This window comes from Spodoptera frugiperda, chromosome 9 (genome assembly GCF_023101765.2).
Source record: "Spodoptera frugiperda isolate SF20-4 chromosome 9, AGI-APGP_CSIRO_Sfru_2.0, whole genome shotgun sequence".
Lineage (NCBI taxonomy): Eukaryota > Metazoa > Arthropoda > Insecta > Lepidoptera > Noctuidae > Spodoptera > Spodoptera frugiperda.
In genome coordinates this window covers 2,831,317-2,852,722 of record NC_064220.1, presented here as the reverse complement: position 1 = coordinate 2,852,722, position 21,406 = coordinate 2,831,317, and the positions used below count along the sequence as shown (strand labels likewise).

Below are 21,406 nucleotides of genomic sequence, written 5' to 3'. Positions count from 1 at the left end.
TTTGGAAATAAGATAAGATTAAAATATTAGAATAAGATAGTACTTGGGTGATGAATCATCTTGAAAACACTGATAAGAACGCATTTTCTCACAATACTATGATCTAATTTTTATATGAAACAGGAAATCTATTGGCGCTGAACATGATTAAACAGTTTTATCGACTACAATATTTAATCATATTATTATAATAATGAGATTGGCTTTTTAAACGCATGTAGTATAATTCGTAGTAAAGCAGTAAGCATGGAATAAAAATTCAATGATTTCAGCATGCCAGGTCCAAGAAAGCGAAAAGAAAAGTCGTCTTTAGTAAACAACTCTGTAATATGATTATAACATTAACTCTACAAATAAAAAAATATTGGGCAATTCATGACAAATATCACAGAAAAGTACTGTAAGATTGATGTTATAATTATCTGTATTTAAAATTGTTTTTGCATATGGGGGTAATTAAAAATAACGAATTTTTTGGAAAGTACTGTGCTATAGTTGGGTATGTAAGTATAATTCCTTTTTATATTACCAAAGAACAAAAAAAAACCCTTGTATCTTATAATAATTTTCTTGCGTTATTAAGGAATTTTTATGGTTTTTATTAATTTATTGTATCAAGTCATTAATTGGTAGTTTAATTAATTTATTGTAGAGATAAAAAACCCATTGTATCTGAAGAATATTAATTTATTTTAGTCAAAACAAATACATAATAATAATACTACATAATTTTTTAAAACCTATAATGATTCATAATGCAAAATAGACAACTTGTATAATATAACATAATATGGTGCTTCTTATATCTATGGAATGTAATAAAAATGATTAGTTAGTTCTTAGCTGATAGTCTCCGTTCTGTGTGATATACCGCACCCAAGGCAAAGCTTGATACCCACTCTTCTCAATAATCTTCAGGTACCTTACTTGAATACCAGAAGTTGTAAAGTATGGGATTTCAAACTTAACTTGGATTGGTGGTTTTCCATCAACTTCTTCACACTCGACAGATGGTAATCCAAAGTGAGCTCTCATTAAGTACTCTTTGCCTCCAGGGAAGGATTTAATAGACCAGGTGATAGCATTCTGTTCAGGAGTGTATTTAACACTGCCGATTGTAGTCTTGAATTTTGGAGAGTCAGCATCAGCTGGGACGGGAATTATAATCTCAACATTATTAGCAGTTGAACGCCTCTTGAATTGAGACTTAGCCTTAATCATATACTCTACTCTAGAGTGGGCATGGCGTTCAATGACAGATTCAATCCAAATCAAAGGCTTGACATGAGTGTTCAATCTGTATGACATCAACTCAAACTCTCCATCGGGTGGGATAAAAGAAATTGTCCTGTCATTTTCAAATCGGGACAATCTAACGCACTGATGGAATTTTACATCTTCAAGCTCCACAGACTTTGACTTGCCTCGCCCTGTACTCTCAAATAAGACTTTGTCATTAAGACCAAGACGCAATTCAGGCATACCTGATAAATACACTCTCATTTTAATGGCCCCTACAATCTCACTTCGTAGAACATTACCATTGCAATTAGCCAAAAGGTTAACAGATTCTATGACATCTAAGAACACTTCATTCTTCCTGTACTTGATACCCTCAGACCTCCAAGATACTGCATTTGTGACTGCCATGGGAATACGGGGCTGCATTTCCAGTTTGTGGCCTTCCTGGGTTATGTACTCTTGTAGTATCTTGCTGTCAGTGGTTTGTGGGTATCCAAAGTCAATTAGTTCATCAAGCAGCTCATATATGACCACAAAGTTGTCGCGGATACTTTCTTCTTCCAACTCTTTGAAGTATTCAGTCATCACCTCCACAATTTTGTACAGAAATACAAATACAAGTGCTATGTTAGCATTTTTCTTTGTTGTTGAAACAATGTACAAGTTGTTGGTTTTGATATAAGCGAAGGTGCATTCACTGGTCTGCAACAGAGGAGTGAGCATTCCCTCTTCCTCTTTCTCCATCAGTAGTGGCATGAACTTGTCTATGATGCCCAGGTCGACATCGCCGCGATAATTCCTCGATATGAGGACTTTACCTTTCACATCTAAGATGTATATTGCGGACGAAGACATCTTTTTGCTGAAAAAGAACAACCATCAAGTTATTTGAAGCCAAATAAGAGTTACAATGAACCAATTTTAATTATCACTTCAATCCGTCATTTAAAGTTTTCTTTGTTGAAATTAACAAATGATATGTAAAAACATAGAATCAAAGTAATTAACACTAATACTTACGAAGAATTTCACAATTTTACGAATAAAATATCTACATTATCTTCGGCAAACATACGTGTGAAATAATCTTTTTTTAATACAAGTTGGTATTTGTTAACATTAAAAGCATTTCATTGACAACAGAACAGATCTACGTCAAAAAAGAGAAAGTGATATTTGATTTAGGCTACAGATAGTAAAAATAATAAATCTTACCTGGAATGCTTCAATTCACGACAGCACGACATCGAGTGTTGCTAGAGAAATAGGCAATTTTTCGGAAAAATACTGAAAATCGTTAAATATTGAGTAGAAATATCGAATAAATATTGAGTGTTCTATCAAAATTACTTATAATATTCGAGTATAAACCTAATAAATACTCAGTAATTACTCGATTTTTCTCCTATTTTAGTGTTTACCCGAATAATCGGATCCTAACCCAACTATAAGAGTTACAAACAATAATAAAAGGAACTAAAAATAAAATTTTAAAATTTAAACTACAGTCGAGTAAAATAAGGAATAAGAATACTATTTTAGGTAAGTTAAACTGTTCCAGTACCATAATATTATTTTAATCCTCATATTTTTTAGCACGGTGCAAATTATATGGATGTGATTTATTCTATATATCCTTTGTAAGGAGTCCAATTAAACAAAATAAAAAATAACATTAAATTATGTTACAATTCGGTCGACGTCGAACAATTATTGATTTAATTTATTACAAAAATTCGGAACTAAGAAGCCGATTATTGTATCAGTGTCGCGACTATCCATAATCCATAGACTATAGAAATAATATACCTGGAACCATGTAGCCAACGGCTAATAAGCCAATAACTCAAAACTCAAAGTCAATGTGAACTTGTAAACTCGATTCATGTTTGATTGACTGACAGATGGCTGACTGACGCTTCTATTCTTAATTTTCTGTTTGTGTTGTCTAGCTGTTCAGCACGGCTACGGACATTAATTTTATTTAATGTACCTCCGTTTAATTGTAAATCTTCGATTCCATATAACATAATTGTGTTGCTTTTCTATAGATTCCTTATGAGGCTTTAATTTTAAATAGTACCTGTGTGTGTACAAAGTTTTTTTATGACGAGTGATTATTATATTCATTCCTTTGCTTTACCTTTGACGGTGGGGATACTTTTTCATTTTCGTAAAAGAGTTTTTGTATAGAATGGTTTTATAGTGTTATTGGCTCAATTAATTTGTGCCCGATGTTGATCAATAATATGAATCCTGTTTCCCTAACACAAAGGAATCCACTAGTTTTCTTGGACATTTCTATCGATGGCGAACAAGGTAAGTACCTACTTACGGTATTATCGTAGAAATATTTCATAATTATCTATGTACCTACTTCTTTGTTATGACAAGATATCTTGTGATGTAGGTAGAAACTTGGCATGCGATTCGCTAGACTTGGACTACCTCAACGTAAATGATAGTCGGGTCTATTTTTACGACGCGTAAATAACAACTGATAGTGTTTGTACACACAAATGTTGAGCATTCTATATTCAAACTGAATTGCTTTATTTTTTTTTTCTAATAAAATGTAATGGAAAATTACTTGCAGTGACAATATAAGTATAGGTAAGTTTATTTAATATAGTAAGTACTTACATAATTAAAATTGTATGTAAATAACTGCATAGATAAATACAACAACCTTGTGAATGCAGATTATCTATGTTAGTCAGTATCAGTGTGATAAATGTTTGAAGTGGGTAGCAACATTAAAATTAAATGTATGAATGATCAATAATAATAATTATTATGCTAACTGGGCCCTAAATAAACAGTGGCTGATGAACTAATGAGTTTGTATAACAATTTTAATTGTCTCTGACAGTCATGTGTTACATTGTCATAACTAACTTGTATTATTGTGCCACCTAAATTCATTGAACACTCATTCTATTGTATGCTTTCCATATTTAAATCTTTTATATTAATGGGAATGTGGGTTTTTTATATTAAAAAATTGTCCCATTTCAAGATATTTTATATTAGATTTTTTATTTTATATTTCCCTTTTATATTCAACATACCCATGTTAGCAAAAAATAATTTTACATGCCCCAAACCCACCAAAACTTAGACAACAATAATTTGTAGATCACATGAAGAATTGAGAAGGAATCAAGCCCCTTATTATAGTGTGGCAGCTAATTATAACACCGCTCCACCATTCATACAGTCACACAATGTATTACTTTGTAAAAAGCAAAAACAAGCCATTGTGTGGTTTATGATGCAATAAATTATTACATTCATTAATAATTATTATTTAGGGACATTGTTAAACCCTTAATGCAATGCATAGTTATATTAATAAGGAAAGTAGGTGTCTATGCTTAAAGGGAAAAAATTTTATTGAACTACCTACTCTATCAAAAGTAACAGCTGCTTGTTTGTTTCATAGACATTTGCCTAGCATGTGGTTCAATTCCTAGGTGAAAGTCTGGATGCTTACCGGGGCTACGGCTTGAAAAGTAGAAGTAGGAATGGGGTGGTTTTTAGTCAGTAAGAATCTAGCACTCCCTTTCGCCTCGCCCAAGCCGAAAGAAGTAATTGGATGATTTTCCTACCTTTAAAATAAGGTCAAAGTCTGGATTATTATTTTAAATATTATAAGGGTTAAAAAATCTGGTCACTTTGAGAAAGTGGGGTTGGCGTAGGTGATGAATAACGCTATTAAAACAGTTTTTTTTAATTTTGCAGCATATATTTGCAGACCACTGGGTTCACAATTATTAGCAATGACAAGCAATAATTATTAGAATTACCTAGAATTACATTAACCTTTTGAACGCCACGGACGTTTATAGACGTCTAACGAAATCGTGCCAAACACGCCACCGATGTCTATAGACGTCAAGAAAACGACATTTTTTAAATACAAAATAAATATACTAAATTAAGTTTTCTGTGTTTCTTTTTCCTATTATTTCAAACTACTTTAGTGAAATATTGTAAATTGACACAAAGATATATTCATTATTTGAATTGACAAGAAAAAACAATCGTCAAATATTGCTAATCGAAATCCGTAAAATTGTGTATTTCCCCACGCCACAGACGTCAAGACACGTCAGCTAGTGATGGGTAGGTAAGGTAACTTATATTCCAAATTTATGAAATATTTTATTGAAAGTAGCTTACTATTACTTTGACAATTACTTTTTACTGACAAATATTCGTATCTGAATATTCCTAATGTATAATATTTAAAAAAATGTGGAAAAGAACTTATAATTGATATCCTTAAATCGATAGTTTACTGTCCACTCTCGCGCATCCCTATGTAAGAGCTCATAGACAGTTACCTGTACGCCACAGACGGGAATGGACGTCAAGCGGTGACGTCATTAGCGCTACGGGAGTCTGCTAGTGCTTTACTACATTTATTATTATGATCGGTGGTAATATTAAAATTTGAACAGCAAAAGGACTTGGATGACATAAGTTTGCCAAGTTTCGAAGAATCCGACTAATAATTATATGTAAAACTAGCGACCCGCCCCAGCTTCGCATGGGTGCAATGGTGATATATTATACCTGTATTATACATAAAAAATTGTTTTAAATAATAAAATATTATTATTTTTTATGTACCACAATATCACATGATCACATCCCTACTCGCATGCGAGAAAGTTGTCAAAAGTCGTGCCAGCCACGCCAGAGACGTGTCTTCACGTCGGCGGATGACGTCACGAACCAGATTAGTGATGTACCTTATTATATTATTGATTTATTCGTTTGTAGTTCTAATGTTTGCTTTTAGGTTGCTTAGAACTTAGTAACTGCTGTTTAATGATAGTATGATACCAAATAGGGTCAAGTTAAATAAAAGACCAATGCAACGAATAATATTTATTTAAAAAATATAGAACGAAAAGCACGGATTCATTGGTTATCGATAACTTTTCGTTAAGATGTTGGAATCACTATTTTTTTTGTAGGTTTTTGTACTGAATTTGTGGCTTGGCGTAGAAGGGGCGCCGATGTGTTTACGCTCTGGCGTTCAAAAGGTTAAGACAACACATCACTGGAATGCGGTATTCGATAGCCTAATTCCCCCTGCATTCCCAATTCCTTTCTCGTGTGGCAATAAAAAGTACATAGCAAAATATAACATAACTAGCAACCCGCCTGAGCTTGCATAGGTGCAATGGTGATATGTTATGCATGTATTATACACATCCTCTTGAATCACTATCTATTAAAAAAAAACACATTAACCTTTTGACCGCCAGAGCATAAACGCTTCGCTGTGCCCTCCACGCCAAGCCACAAATTCAACGAAATAACCTTGAAAATATTAGGGATTCCAAAATGTTATCGATAAACCAAAGTGAGTAATAATTTTCGTCTGAATTTTTTTGAATAAACTGCTTATAACATAAAAAGAATATTTATTTAACCTAATCTCCCACTGTAATAAACTTAAGACCACATTAATAGCAACTATCAATAAAATATCAACCTTTTGAGACACAAAAATACATATAAAATTGCAGCAAGTTACAGCACTATTATCTATCAGTTACGCGCCATTGGCATGTATACATGCCAATGGCGCGGGCAACTATCCATTTTTTTAATCTCTCGTTTAGGATTAGGGATGTAGCTGAATAATGTAACTTATCGAGTTAATTTATGTATTAGGTAATCAAATTTGAAAACTGCTAAATAGGTACAGATTTTAGTGATATTATTTATACACTTTCATATTCTTAAAATAGTTGCCTTGTATTTGTAAAATGTCACATGAAACTTAAAAATATAAAAAATCAACAATCGTATTTATTTATTATGCTCATTAACAGCCTTGTAATTGAAACCGTCACGTGAAACTTAAAAATATATAAAAAATCAACATTTGTTTATAATTATTATGCTCAATATCAGCCTTGTATTTGTAAAATGACACATGAAACTTAAAAATATAAAAAATCAACAATCGTATTTATTTATTATGCTCATTAACAGCCTTGTAATTGAAACCGTCACGTGAAACTTAAAAATATATAAAAAATCAACAATTGTGTATAATTATTATTAGTCCGGTCAAATTAGACCAAAATATTAGGGTGAAATTACATAAATTCGCAACAAGCTGAATTTCGGTACAATTGTTCAAAACACGATTATAAACAATAGGTGAAAGTTCCCCATCATTCCCGTGTGTGGAAAAAAAATTATTCAAGGTCAAATGTCAAAAAAATTAGTTTTTCGCGATTTTCAGCAAAACAGTAAGTTTTATCAGAAAAATACCTCAGACTAAAATTGTAGATCATTAAATTATCTATAAAAAATATATCAATACTTTTTTCTTCATTGTTCCAAAGTGGAAAAACACAACACTCATTTTTCCACTTTGGGAGCGTCTAACTTTCAAACGGTTGATTTCGACGAAAAATGGTTTTAGGAACCTTAATGTCTTTATTAAAGACCTATCCATAGACACCCATAACGGATATGTTAGCTGAACCTACAGAGTTTCAACTATGTAGACCCAACAGTTTCGGAAATAAATGGCTGTGACATACGGACGGACGGACGGACAGACAGACATGATGAATCTATAAGGGTTCCGTTTTTTACCATTTGGCTACGGAACCCTAAAAAACGCGTTAAGTACACTAAGTTAAGTACACTAATTAAGCAGTAGGTAACATAACATAATTATTAAGAGAATGACATTATAAATCTATATACCTACCAAAGTTGTGCACTAAGTATATACCTAATTATTTAAACTCGTCATATTAAAATGAGTCGTCTTTATATGAGTACATATAAACTTACATCATACCTACTTGTATCTATATATTTACCCTAGACTGTACTCGTACTTACTATTAAAAAATCTGACATTAAATTAGAATTAACTTACCCCAAAATCATTTTCATTCATTGATTCCGAATCAGAAAACTCATCATCTTCAGTGCCTTCTAGAATGCGCAATAGTTCTTCTGTACTATAAACCTCTTCACTCGCCATTTTTGCAATTATAATGTAGGTACCTACTCGATAAAATATTTTTTGCAACTTCCCCGCATTAAAAACACGGCACGCGCTTACGACGTCACGAGTCCGACATCTATACATGTCAATGGCGCAGAAGGGATTGCATATCGGTAGTATGCAAGGGATGCGCATGATGGGCGAAAAGGGAATGTCGATAATATTGAAAATATAGTAAATATGCTATTATACCCAAGAATTTTTCAGTTTAAAATATAGTATATTTACCTTTTTTCTCAGAGACTAAGGTTATATATATACTTTTTAATAGTTATTACAAAAAATAAGCGAGTCATTTAGCTGAAGTTTTAATATTACTTGAATTACACTACATCACTAGTGGGCATGTATACATGCCATTGGCGCGAGAGAACATGCTTTTTTAGCCGATATTTAAGTTGTTTTTATCAATCAAATATTAGAATAACTATATTGCAATTTTGTTCACTGTGTACAATTATGTAATAACTGGGTATTCAGTTCTTAAGATACATCAATAAAACACGTGAAAGTAATGATTTAATGTGTTTATTTTGTTTTTCTCTGTGATCTGTTTCTTGGCATCTATAGATGTCGGTGGCGCACAGGGCACGCTTGCGCATGACATCTATACATGCCATTGGCGTTCAAAAGGTTAAAATCGCTCTAAAAGATTTAAGCATACAAATTGACATAGGGATGGAGAAAGCGACTTTGTTTTATATATACTATGTAGTGATGTATAGCAATATACCAGTATATTTTTTATCAACGCCAAAATGTCGATTGTCATGTGACCATGTTGTAATGTTCTATCTTTTATGTAATTGTTGTGTTCAATAGTTTCAACAATCAAGTAGTCCCTCATAATTAATGACATACTTCAATAGTTATAATATAGTGTTTAATAAATCATTGCAGATTTTTTCTATTGTAAGCCATTGTTTAAAGATTATAATTAGTTCCTTGTAGTATCTTAATATTACTCGGTTATACCGATTCTCATAGTTAGCGGTTAATAAACCGTTATCGTGAGATTTTTTTAAATATGTTTTTTTAGTTATTAGGTAATAGATATAGTTTAATCTTGATCATGATCATTTTTATCAGTACTTTTGATTTTTTAGGGCATTGATAAAAAAAATATCAACAACTTTGTCTTAGTTAATGTCTTAAACTTATCAACAGAAAATATTAGGTGTGGTTTTTGCTGCATTTGATTCATGTTGCTTTTATATGAAGTTAGAAAGAACATTCATATTATCAGTAGCATAATACGATAATAATGTTTTTACTTCTTCAAGATTCAAGGATTTATTGTAGTTGTATGGATAAAAAACAGGTCAAGGGTATGAAATATCGAACAAATACGCAATGACGCATTCTGTGAATGCAGGACATGACATAATTTATGCACCTAGGCACTATTCAGTGGCACAAGGTCGGATTGCAGGCGACATGACGTAGTAATTGTCTTTGTAGAGCATAATCATGAAATCTGATGCATTACACGTTTATAAGTAAACATCAAACTTGTTCTTGTCGTTTTTTCATCACTACATAGTATAAAACAAAGTCGCTTTTTTGTCCCTTTGTAAGCTTAAATCTTTAAAACTACGCAACTGATTTAGATGATAATGAGGGAGGTTGATATGTATACTACATGCATAACATATACTGTATTTCCAACACCTTGAATACCCCATTTTTTTTTGTTTCAGCTGGGCGTATTGTAATAAAATTAAGAAACGATGTAGTGCCAAAAACAGCGGAGAACTTTCGCGCTCTTTGTACAGGCGAAAAGGGAGTCGGATCCAATGGCAAACCTCTTCATTTTAAAGGCTCAAAGTTTCATAAAGGTAAGGCGCAAGAAAAATGTTTATTTCTATTAGTCCATGATTTTTAGTAACAAAAATAATGATACAATGTACCTGTAATAACAGTGGCACAATATTAACATTAGAACTTAAGACGGGATATTTACCATGTTTATTAATGTCTATGAGTGACAGTGGTAGCGGTGTCGTTAGCAAAAAAGGAACTAGAAAGAGGGTAGACCGATTTGTCTGCTCATAAACATACACCCACATTTACTCCAGTTCATCCGTGATCATGGCGCTTGCAACAGTGCCGAAATATCGGAAACTCATAGACATTAATAAACATGGTAAATATCCCGTCTTAAATTCTGATGTTAGTATTAGTGACCATGTCAGTTTAAAAACTTATATAGTGGCACAATATACTTACCTAGCTTTTTTTTTCTTGATTGCAAACGAGTTTCCAATATAGTTGTTGACTATACTGCCAGTGTCGAGTGGTTGCTGCGGACTACCTAGCGGGTTACCGGGGCTCCGGTTCGAAAAGCTGGAGTAGGAACGGGGTGGTTTTTAGTCAGTAGGAGTCTGACATTCCCCCTCGCCTCGCCCAAGGCGAGAGAAGTCATTGGATGATTTTCCCCCTTTAAAAAGTGTCGAGTGGTGACGGTTACCTACCTAGTTATGTTAATTTCTTTTTGTTTTCAGCGGTTACTCAGTTCATGATCCAAGGAGGTGATATAATTAACGGCGATGGTACCGGCGGTGAAAGTATATATGGGCCAACATTTGAAGACGAAAATTTTAAATTAAAGGTAGGTACATAATTTTTATCTATGTACCCTACTACCTATACCTACATATTTTTATTAAGAGCACAATTTGTTTATTTCGAACTCGATGACAAATTATTATAATATTAGAGGCGGGTTTTATAATAGAAAAGTATTATTAGGCTTTTCACATTTTGAAAACTGTTTAACGAGTCAAGCCCGCTCTAGCAATATGTGAGTTACCTTCTTTTTGATCAACATTCATAACTGATGAAAAATAGATTTTGAACAACGAGCAACGTCACGCCTTTTTATCCTCGAAGGGGTAGGCAGAGGTGCTCATTACGACACGTAATGCCGCTATACAATGTACACCCACTTTTTCACCATTTGTGTTGGGTTGGGAAAAATGAGTTTTATATTTAAAATGTGCATCTTTGTCTACAAAAGATGTGATGTTACCTACCTACATGTACATAAATCTTATATTTAATTATTATGTTATCGGCTTACTCACGTATTGTTTTAACGAGGAACTCGACTAGTTTCAAGCCATACTAGAGGCTCATATTCATGAGCAGCATTCCGCGACAATCGCCGCGTCGTGTGTCAAACAAATACGTGAGTAAGCCGATAACATAATAATTAATTTAGTATGTCTCACGAAAGTTACAATAAAATCAATCTTATATTTTGTTTTTAGCATGACTCTGGGGTACTTAGTATGGCCAACAGCGGTCGGCCCAATACCAATGGTTCTCAGTTCTGCATCACAACAGTCCCGTGCGCACATCTCGATGGTACCAACGTCGTGTTTGGTGAAGTAATGGCTGGTCTTGGCATTGTGAGAGAGATCCAACGTTACGGCGAGGGAGACCTTTGCCGCCCCACGGTGGTATGTTGGTAATCGATGCTTTTTAAAATGTTTATTTTATCATTTCTTCAATTTATTTGTAGACCAGTAATGGCTGAATTTAATAACTGGTCCCAATCTAAAATCTTTATATAGAGGTTCTGTGAAAAATCTACATCGATAAGAGATTTTGGATCTGTTAGGCTATTCTGTAATTGTCAATTCGAAACATTCGGAGTCAGTTCGATCGCGGTCCGCCATGTCATTGGTTGTGAGAATAATCTCGACGAATTACGGACGAAAATGCGATCGAGCTTGTTTGAATTGATAATTACAGAATAACCCAGCTGTTATATGGAGATGTTTTTCATTTCGGCCATTATTGTGGTCAGTCAAACTTCAAAAGAATTTCTACTTTATTGTTTTGTAATAAAGTATCTAATGGCATTGAAAATGTTATTGCTGGCAATCCGATTAATGATAGGGACATATTTTCTTTGTTTGCTTTTATAAAAATTGTTGTTTTTTTTTACTATTTTATTTGTTTGAAATATTGTGTAGTAAGAAAAAACATTGAATTTATGTATTACAGGACTGTGTGATTGAAGATTGTGGCGAGATTATAAATAGTGAATGGGATGTTAGCTGTTGCGATGGTACCGGGGACAAATTGCCCGAGTATCCTGAAGATTACAGGGATGAAAATGTTACTGTAAGTACTAATTTGAATCCCCATCGGTATTCATACAAATTAGGTACGTCAGAAAGACTGAGCAGATCTCGATGAAAGATATAGATTACGTAAGTCTTATATCCATATACTCAAACGCTACTAAATTTTAAAATGCTCCCAAGACTAACTCTGTCGCTACCAATTCTTTATAAAATGACAGAGATAGCACAATATTTATGTAGGTACAAAACAAAATTAAGTAGCATTTCAGTATTCAGGCGTTAGTTGCTGTTTAAGTGTTCATCGTGGCTCGGGTAAGATTCCCGCACGCAATAATTCATTGTGTTATTCACAAATTCGTGTTCTGGGTTTGGGTCTGATATACATATGAAATTGTTTTTATTCTACATTTCAATAGAAATATGTGTGTAATTATTTACAGGTAGAGCAATTAATGGTGTCTATAAGGGATGTAAAGAGCGCCGGTAACAGTTACTTTGGCGAAGCACGTTATAAGGCAGCTATTAGGAAGTACCGCAAGTGCCTAAGGTATTTGGAACATGCGTTTTATAGGATAGATGAAGTCAAAGATATGGATACAAAAGAACAAAGTAAGTATAATCTATACTAATATTATAAAGCTGAAGAGTTTGTGTGTTTGAACCCGCTAATCTCTGGAACTACTGGTCCGATTTGAGTTATTCTTTTTGTGTTGGGTAGTGCATTTATCAAGGAAGGTTATATGCTATAAAACATCACGCTATGACCAATAGCAGCCAAGCAGAGCGGGTAAAACCGCGCGGAAGTAGCTAGTTATTTATAAAATAGTTTATACCTAATCTGAAGTCTTATCTCATTTGGCTAGGATGTTGTGACTTTTTGTATTTCAAGTTTTAGATTTATGATAAAGTCCTACTTATTAAAATGTTAAATACATACATTATTCACAATTTTATCGTCGCTACAATAGGGCAGATTTTTTTTTTTTTTTTTTTTTTTTTGAGGGGGGAAAATCATCCAATGACTTTTCTCGCCTTGGGCGAGGCGAGAGGGAGTGTCAGACTCTTACTGACTAAAAACCACCCCGTTCCTTCTCCTGCTTTTCGAGCCGGAGCCCCGGTAAACCCGCTAGGTAGTCCGCAGCTCCGGATCAGGCATCAGCCCTATTGGGCCCCATCTGTGGTGGTCTGATGGCTCTTTGAGGCGCGCGCGGAACGCGACGCGCCGCACGCACGGGTCTGGTTCTGTTCGGGCGGTGAGCTACCCTTGCTCGCCGTCCGCAGGCCCGCACTTACGGTGGCCGGAGATCGTCTCGGGATCCCCTACGCCCGGAGTGTCTTTCGCGACGGCTGGGGCGTGAGGAGGTTTGTTCTCTCACGCGCCCCGCCTCCTCCTTAGCTAGCATGACTGCTTCGCAGAAGGAGGAGACGGCATCCCAGTCCCTCTCGCTCCGCACCATGGCCTGAACCAGTGCCGGGCGCGAGAGGTCGCCGTCGCCGACCACATCCCTGAGGACACGGCGGTGCTCAGCCCACGCAGGGCACACCGCCACCGTATGTTCTACCGTGTCCTCCGGGCGGTCCTCACAGTGATGACACCCGGGCGTTTCCTCCCGCCCAATAAGGAACAGGAACCTACCGAAACTCCCATGTCCGGTAAGCACCTGCGTTAGGCGGTAGGTGAGGACGCCGTGGCGCCGCTCTAGCCACTCCTCAAAGAGGGGACTTACCGCTGCGATGACAGCGAGCCCAGCCCTCGGTTGCGACAGTCGTTGCTGCCATTCCGCCATGAGATCGCGCCGGAGCTCGTCCCGCCACACACTTATCTGGCGCGGCAATGGAGTTTCGCCCCGGCGACACGCGTCGGCGCGCAGACTGAAGACGCGCGCGAGCACCTTCGCCTCCAAATCCCACGGCGGTAATCCGGCAAGGAGGTTCGCCGCCTCCCCGGAGATCGTGCGATATCCACGAATCACCCGGATGGCCATGACCCTCTGAGACGTGAGCAGCGCCCGAGCTGGCCGCCGCATCAGGTTCGGCGCCCACACAGGGGCGCCGTAGAGGGCCATGGACCGCACGATCCCCGCGTACAACCTCCGGCAGGAGGCATTTGGCCCCCCGAGGTTTGGCAGGAGCCGCTTAAGCGCAGCCCCCGTCCGCTCCAACTTAGGAGCCAAACGTCGGAAGTGTTCCACGAAGTTCCACCGACTGTCGAGGACGAGTCCTAGATACTTCATCGTCGTCTCGACGCCGATGGAAACTCCTCCCGCCGTTATTTGGGACCCACCCGGAGGTGGCGCGTTCCCGCGGCCATGAAAGCACATGGCCTCGGACTTGTGGAGCGCCACCTCGAGTCCCAATTGCCGGATCCTGTCAACAACTGTCGCAACCGCTCTCGCCATTAAGTTGGCCGCCGCCTGGTGCGACCTCCCGTGCGCTAACACTAGCGTATCGTCGGCGTAACATATTACGCCGACGCCGTTCGGGAGGTCGGTGCGCAGCACCCAGTCGTAACCGATATCCCACAGGAGCGGTCCCAAAACCGAACCCTGTGGAACACCGCGCGACATCTCTCGCCGTTTCCATTCGCCCTGGTGACCGGGGTATATGACATACCTGTCTGTCAGGTAGGCCTCGAACAATAGGGTAGATGACTACTTTGTACTTTAATGGATTTTTTAAGACATTAGACACGTATTTTTTGTTTTCTTAGACAAAATAAATACTTTTGAAGATATATCGATGTTCTATCACATGTATGTAAATTCTCGGGTTTATATCAGCGAAAATTGGACTATTTATAAGCATTATTGAAAAGTTAAAATTGACTAGGAAATATACCAATTTTTTTTTACTTAATTTATTATTTACACAAAACAATAATACAATAAATAACAAATAGCAACCAAAAAACCATTAATTAGTACCTATTAAGTCAAATAAGGAGTTAATAATTGTCCAGTACAATAAATGTTAACGATTCTTATCGGTTATTAGGTCAATTAGTACAAATTGTGTGTCGACGGGCGACTCAGTCGAGATAGGGTACAGTTATTCGGAACTCCGCAAATAAGTCCTTGTAGGGCGGTAATAGGGTAGAATTTAGGTAACCATTTTCTGCGAACCTGTATGCCCTAGATCCACACAATGGGGCTCGTTACCTAATATTTTGTCTAGACATATAAAGTATACTAAGTTACCGTAGATTTCTCCCTATTAGGTCCCAGTTTAGTAGGTATAACGAAATTAATAGTTTTCTATGTATGTAATTTCCTCAAAAGTAACTTTTATATTATATTATTTTCGCACATTGAAGCATTTCTATGTTGTATATTTATTATTGCATTTTTTATTTCTAGAAGTAAGTATTAAATTATTTCCAATACTATTCTTTGATAGATATCTTATATAGTTTTTTGCAAGTGAGCAATTTTGAAATGTTATTACGTGATTAGACTTTTTTGGAATAACAACCAAACGAGCATTCATGTACAGCCGCAACATCAGAGGAATTACCGGTCTTTTGGGGATTAGGGATTCAGTATTTGGGGATTGGGGAGAGAAGGAATTAGGCCTCCGGTTACCTCCTTAAATCTTATTAATTCTAGTCTAATAATAGATTGTTTGTTTTATAAATACCTACCTAAATGATGATTGTTTCTTTGCCTACAGTACTAGAAATACGGACGATGTATGTGTCGCAGTGCTACCTCAACATGGCGGCTTGTTACATGAAGTTGGAGGATTATAGGTCAACCGTTCAGTACAGTACTTCGGTGAGTATGTCTATTTTATACAGAGGACGTAGTGCGAGTTTTGCTTTTTACGTTAACGCGATTGAAATGTTATCGCGTTTTGCCTTCTGATTGGTGCGTAATTTGAGCTGTCCAATCAGAGCTCAGGACGTCATAAACGTGTCAATTGTGTTTACGTAAAAAAAACTCGCTCTAGACAACATTCTCAGAATGTATAAAAATAATTATTATCCTAAAGTAATTTTTAGTTGCCTTTACTCCCAGCTACACTGGCTAATAACAATTTTTCTTTAGGTACTCGAAATAGACCCTAGAAATGAAAAAGCGTTATACAGACGCGGTCAAGCGAATTACGCTCTTAAAAACTATGACGACGCTCTCATGGACCTCCGATTAGCAGATAAAGTGTCCCCGAACAACAAGGCTGTGCAAAAACTATTAGATGAAGTAAGATTGACAAATAAAAGCTATAATGATGTTCAAAAACAACGGCTATCCAAATTTTTTCGTGAGCAAAAAGAGGCGTTTATCGAGATCACATGTGAGATCGCCGATCACTGAACTAAGACTGACGGTAGTTATACGTAGGCTTATGTAGACAATACGCTTTTTGAGAACGTTTTGTACGGTCACTGCCGGTGTTGTCAGATGTACTGATTATAGAATGATTTTCGATTAGTTTTTGTATATATTGTTTCCTTATTACTGGATCACAGCTAAATTAAGTCGGAACAAATGAATTGGTAGAGATATTATTATGTTTGTGTTTGATTGGTGGGGTTGTGCGTAATTTTATTTAAAAATCGGACAACATCGGGTGTGTGACCGAATGGTTTAGGGTTAGGATGTTCGAGAAGGTACTAATGTAAATGATGGCACAAGGAATTTTGTAAGAAGAAAAGAGAAGTTGTAGGTAAGTAACTTAAAACATGATTCCATTAAGGGGTCACTTATATTTCTTACTTATGGCCAGTAGCTCTACCATGAGTAGTAGTAGTAACTATTGTTGTAAAACAATAGCTTTTTGTCGAATATGGCAAATCTTTGTTCCATAAGAGGCCGGTAAAGGCATACAAAAAATTTACGTCATCACTATCGACAAATACTATTGCTTCAAACTCATGGTAGAGGTTCGTTTCAGTTTGAAACTGTCGGTTAAAGACGAAAGCCTAAATTTTAAATCAACATTTTTAGTCCTAAACAATGAATTTGACAATCGAAAGACATTTAACTTCCAAATGTTAATAATCACAAATACACAGTTTAAAGAAGATTTATATGTTGAACAATATGTCCTAAAAATATCTGCCACGGTTTTAATAGGAGGTAGTGTTGTGTTTGAAGATTACAATAGTAAATATTAATTATTAATTACGAGTAATTTTTTTCATACAAAAAATCTAAGCTATTTCTTTCAAATTGAATTAACTGTTTTTTTTTTACTATTGTAATCTTCAAACACAATACTGACCATTAAAGCCGTGGCAGATAGCTTACAATTAGAACAACTTGTGTGTAATTTTATTCTTTGAGGAAAAAATGAACTTAAATGTGCTGGACACTCAAGTCATTAAATGTCAGAGGATAGAAAGTAAATATGTTTTAAAAAGATCATACCATATATTTGACCTGGGGCCTTAGTCTGCTATTACAATAATAGCAGACTAAGGCCCCTGGTAATAGTCACTGTACAGACATTGATTCATTCGGTTACTAGAAATAGTAGTAGAATGAGCATATATGGTAGAGTTTAATACAAAAAATAGTCCGAAGTAGCGAACTCGATGTTAGCCGAATACAATATTTTGTACTCAATGTATTGTGATGCAATCAATTGCACAAATTATGTTAAAATGAAACCTTGTGTTCGTTGACAGAACTAATTATAAACGTACCTTGTTGTACAAATATTTAGGCTTTCGTTTCCATCTACCAAAACAGTCGGGTAATTAGGTTATTTATTACAATGATTGGTTTTATTAAATAACGACTGAAATTACAATTATGAATACTATGTATCCTAAAATAGTGTCGTAGTACTATGTGTCATAAGATACGGTTTTTATATCTATATTAAGGCGAAAGAAATTCGTATTATTTTGGTCTCGTCGTTGAATTTATTTAATAGATAATAAAATCACAAATGACATGAGTTATTGTCTCTTAGTTTTGATAAGTATGAGCAAATTATAATGATTTAGTTATAGTTAAGGTTAGTTTAGCTGTTGTACTATGGGACGCCAGCGGTTAGTGTAATAGACACTGATATTATTTTTCTAAAATATTTTCACATCCGAGGGCATAGTACGAGTTTCGTTTTACGTTTAACGAGATCCAAACGCAGTGCTTTGATAGGTTGGTTCATTCGCGCCGGCCAATAAGAACGCTGAACGCACTTTCGTTTCGTTTTCGTTTAACGTAAAGCAAACTCGTATTAAGGAGACGTTTTATTGGCTCTCATCGTTTTAGTTATTAGATGATAAATACGTAACGACAATCAAAATATAGTTGAATAAATCAGAACTTAATGTTATTGTGATAATCATATTTTTTGCAGATAAGTACTATTTAACATTTTTATAGTTTAATCTATTCATTGTTTATGTATACAGGTACACACATAAAAATAAATTCAGACTATTGGCGAATTAAATTTTGTGTGTTTGTTACACAACCTATGTACTTATGTACAGTCAGTACAGCTATTTAGTATGTAGGTAAGAAAATAAAGATTGATTCAGTATCCTTAGTATGAGTTTGCTTTACGTTTAAAGTAATCGAAACGAGAGCGCATTCGGCGCTCTGATTGGTTGGTTTATTCGAGCCGGCCAATAAGAGAGCCGAACGCGCTCTCGTTTTGATTACTTTAAACGTACTGCAACTAAGGGTACAGTGCAGAGACACACCATTGGTGGGTTACTGAACCGACCAATGGTCACAGAAGATATTGCTTAGTTAAAAACTGTATAATTTAGTATAATAATAACTATTATACGCATTATAAATAAATATTTGCTCCTTACAGAGATGTATAGAGTAAAAATCTTTATTTTTCTACCTGCATATTAAATAGCTGTGCTGACTGTACATTACGTTTTACACTACTAGTAATATAACCAAATCATGAAGTTTTAGTTAAATTCTTTATATTTTTTTATACAAACCGAAGTTTCTTGCAGAGATTTTCAGATTCTTAATAGATCAAAATGTAAATAAATGGTAACAATTTTATAATTCCATTTTTATTTTTAGTATTTTTTTTTACTTCTCCATATGTAGGTATACATATTATTATGTATGTATTTGGAATGTGTTCATCATGAGTATGAATGTATACATTTCCTCTGTATAGAATTTTGTCTATACATATTTTGATATTATCATGTCTTCTGTAATACATATGTATCATACATAATTATGTGTCAAGCTTCTCATAATAACTGTAAGTAGTGATTTTTTGTGATAACTGTGACGTTCTTGTGTTTTTATTGAATGTGTGTGAATATGAACTATATCTATCTATAATTATGTATACCATTCATATGAATTACTTGTATTACCCATACCTATGAAATATAAGGACGTAACAAACAATTCCACTTTTTTTTAAAAGTAATATATGGGACGTAAATAATAATAAGTGTTTTTGTGCTTATATCTTATTATGTGGTGTATACAAATCAAATCTTATTTAATTTTGTTGTTTCCAGTGCCTGTACCCAAATGTCACTTAAGCGCTTGTCTACCGAGAGAGTAGAAGACTCAATGTATGGGGATGACACTGACAAATGTCAAAATTTACGTCAAAGTAATCGAAACGAGAGCGCGTTCGGCAGTCTGATTGGCCGGCTCCAATAAGCCAACCAATCAGAGCGCCGAACGCCCTCTCATTCCAATTATTTTAAACGTAAAACAAACTTGTACTAAAGGTACAGTGTGAATAAACTTTTCGTTACTGACTGACGGACAACGCACAATCAGAAGCACTAAAGCTAGGAAGATGAAACTTGGCATGTATGTTCCTTGCGGAGTGTAGATGCACGAAGCGAGGATTAACCTTAAATTCCCACGGAAACGGGAATTACCTATTCATGAGTACGAAGTCGCAGACAGGAGTTTCCCATATAATTTACTTTTCTATTCTATTTGTAGACAAGCGCTAAATGGCATTTGGCTCATACTCGTAGTACTGGATATTGTTTCTTTAGTAGAAAACACAATTTTTGCCATAGTTTATGCCAGTTACTTATTTAAGAAGATACAATACATGTGCTGTTTACAAAAATGGTATGTTTTACTCTGAATAAAGTACCTACATAATTATAATCTATTTGTTTGTCATAGTAACAATGAATTTATCAGAATAAATGTGTTCGGTTTTAGTCATTCGCGCGTGTTTTTTTATGTTTGAATAGAAAAGTATGTTGAATTAAGTTTGGTCATGTAATGTATGGAATACTATTATAAGTAAAACATTCTGGGAAGTTGTCGTTTTGATATTGTATACTCATTATATGAAGGACAATAATCGAGGTATTGGATTTTTTGATAAAATTATTTAAGGCAGAAATTAATAACCTATTTTATTCCAGTGGTGGATATGGATAGATTTTTGACAGCAACTTTTTTTGAGGGGGGAAAATTCATCCATTTACTTCTCCCGCCTTGTGCGAGGGGAAAGTTAGTGTCAGACTCTTACTGACTAAAATCCCGCCGTTCCTACTCCTGCTATTCGAACTGTAGCCCCGGTTATCCCGCTAGGTAGTCCGCAGCTCCGGAAAATGCATACAACCAATGTCAAAAATCGATCCATATTCCGTTTTTGATTAGGTTATTAATTTCAATTGCGGCCATTACTTTAGGTTGTGATATCTAGGTACAGTGAAGCCTATATTTTCAGCGTTTGTAATCGATTTACCTTATTATTTTAATCTATAGCTCTTATGGCAGACATTAATTAATTATCGATGTCGTTCTCAATCCAAAGAAATTTTGACTTATTTTTTTTTTGGCCTTTAGTAGATTTTCAACTTAATTTTTAATAGACGAAGGTTGTAAATCTAATATTATTACCGCTGTCGAGGCTATAGCAGCAACACTGACAATGTTTAGATAAATAATTCAGTCTGAGAAACAAATCGTAAACGATTAAATTTTTTTTTTATTTTAATTAATCCATGAACAAAAGTCACATGATGTTTTTTTTTTATCGTAGATTTAAGTAAAACACTGCCATGCTAAAGTAAATTTAATAAAAT

At 35.3% G+C, this 21,406-nt stretch overlaps 2 protein-coding genes and 1 long non-coding RNA gene across 5 annotated transcripts; 1 reads left to right on the top strand and 2 right to left on the bottom strand.

Moving 5' to 3' along the window:
* Positions 1–666: 666 nt before the first annotated feature.
* Positions 667–2,423, bottom strand: LOC118270921 (AP-1 complex subunit mu-1). Its single transcript, XM_035586732.2, has 2 exons — positions 2,263–2,423; positions 667–2,104 (listed from the first exon to the last, which is right to left on the bottom strand). Exon 2 carries the CDS (start codon positions 2,095–2,097, stop codon positions 829–831), a length of 1,269 nt encoding a protein of 422 aa, XP_035442625.1. The 5' UTR covers positions 2,098–2,104; positions 2,263–2,423; the 3' UTR covers positions 667–828.
* Positions 2,424–3,113: 690 nt separating this feature from the next.
* LOC118270923 (peptidyl-prolyl cis-trans isomerase 7) lies at positions 3,114–20,536 on the top strand. Of its 3 annotated transcripts, XM_035586733.2 has the most exons (8): positions 3,118–3,561; positions 10,000–10,137; positions 10,804–10,910; positions 11,572–11,763; positions 12,314–12,433; positions 12,837–13,005; positions 16,066–16,169; positions 16,443–20,536. In XM_035586733.2, the coding sequence occupies exons 1-8, from the start codon at positions 3,477–3,479 to the stop codon at positions 16,707–16,709; spliced, it is 1,182 nt and encodes a 393-aa protein (XP_035442626.2). In that variant the 5' UTR covers positions 3,118–3,476; the 3' UTR covers positions 16,710–20,536. The 3 variants fall into 3 exon arrangements, 2 of the variants coding, with proteins under 2 accessions (XP_035442627.2, XP_035442626.2); XR_004783260.2 differs by lacking the exons at positions 16,066–16,169; positions 16,443–20,536 and having other exon boundaries at positions 3,114–3,561; positions 11,572–11,771; positions 12,837–12,866; XM_035586734.2 differs by lacking the exons at positions 12,837–13,005; positions 16,066–16,169; positions 16,443–20,536 and having other exon boundaries at positions 3,114–3,561; positions 11,572–11,767.
* Positions 6,127–8,114, bottom strand: LOC126911073 (uncharacterized). Its single transcript, XR_007705641.1, has 2 exons — positions 7,634–8,114; positions 6,127–7,603 (listed from the first exon to the last, which is right to left on the bottom strand). It is a non-coding gene; the product is annotated as an uncharacterized LOC126911073 (long non-coding RNA).
* Positions 20,537–21,406: the final 870 nt, after the last annotated feature.

Excerpts from the sequence above, each read along its gene's own strand:
- LOC118270921 (XM_035586732.2), bottom strand. The coding sequence starts at position 2,097 with ATGTCTTCGTCCGCAATATACATCTTAGATGTGAAAGGTAAAGTCCTC.
- LOC118270923 (XM_035586733.2), top strand. The coding sequence starts at position 3,477 with ATGTTGATCAATAATATGAATCCTGTTTCCCTAACACAAAGGAATCCA. Across the intron at positions 13,006-16,065 it reads TATGGATACAAAAGAACAAA|TACTAGAAATACGGACGATG; the intron begins GTAAGTATAATC and ends CTTTGCCTACAG. Across the intron at positions 16,170-16,442 it reads CCGTTCAGTACAGTACTTCG|GTACTCGAAATAGACCCTAG; the intron begins GTGAGTATGTCT and ends ATTTTTCTTTAG.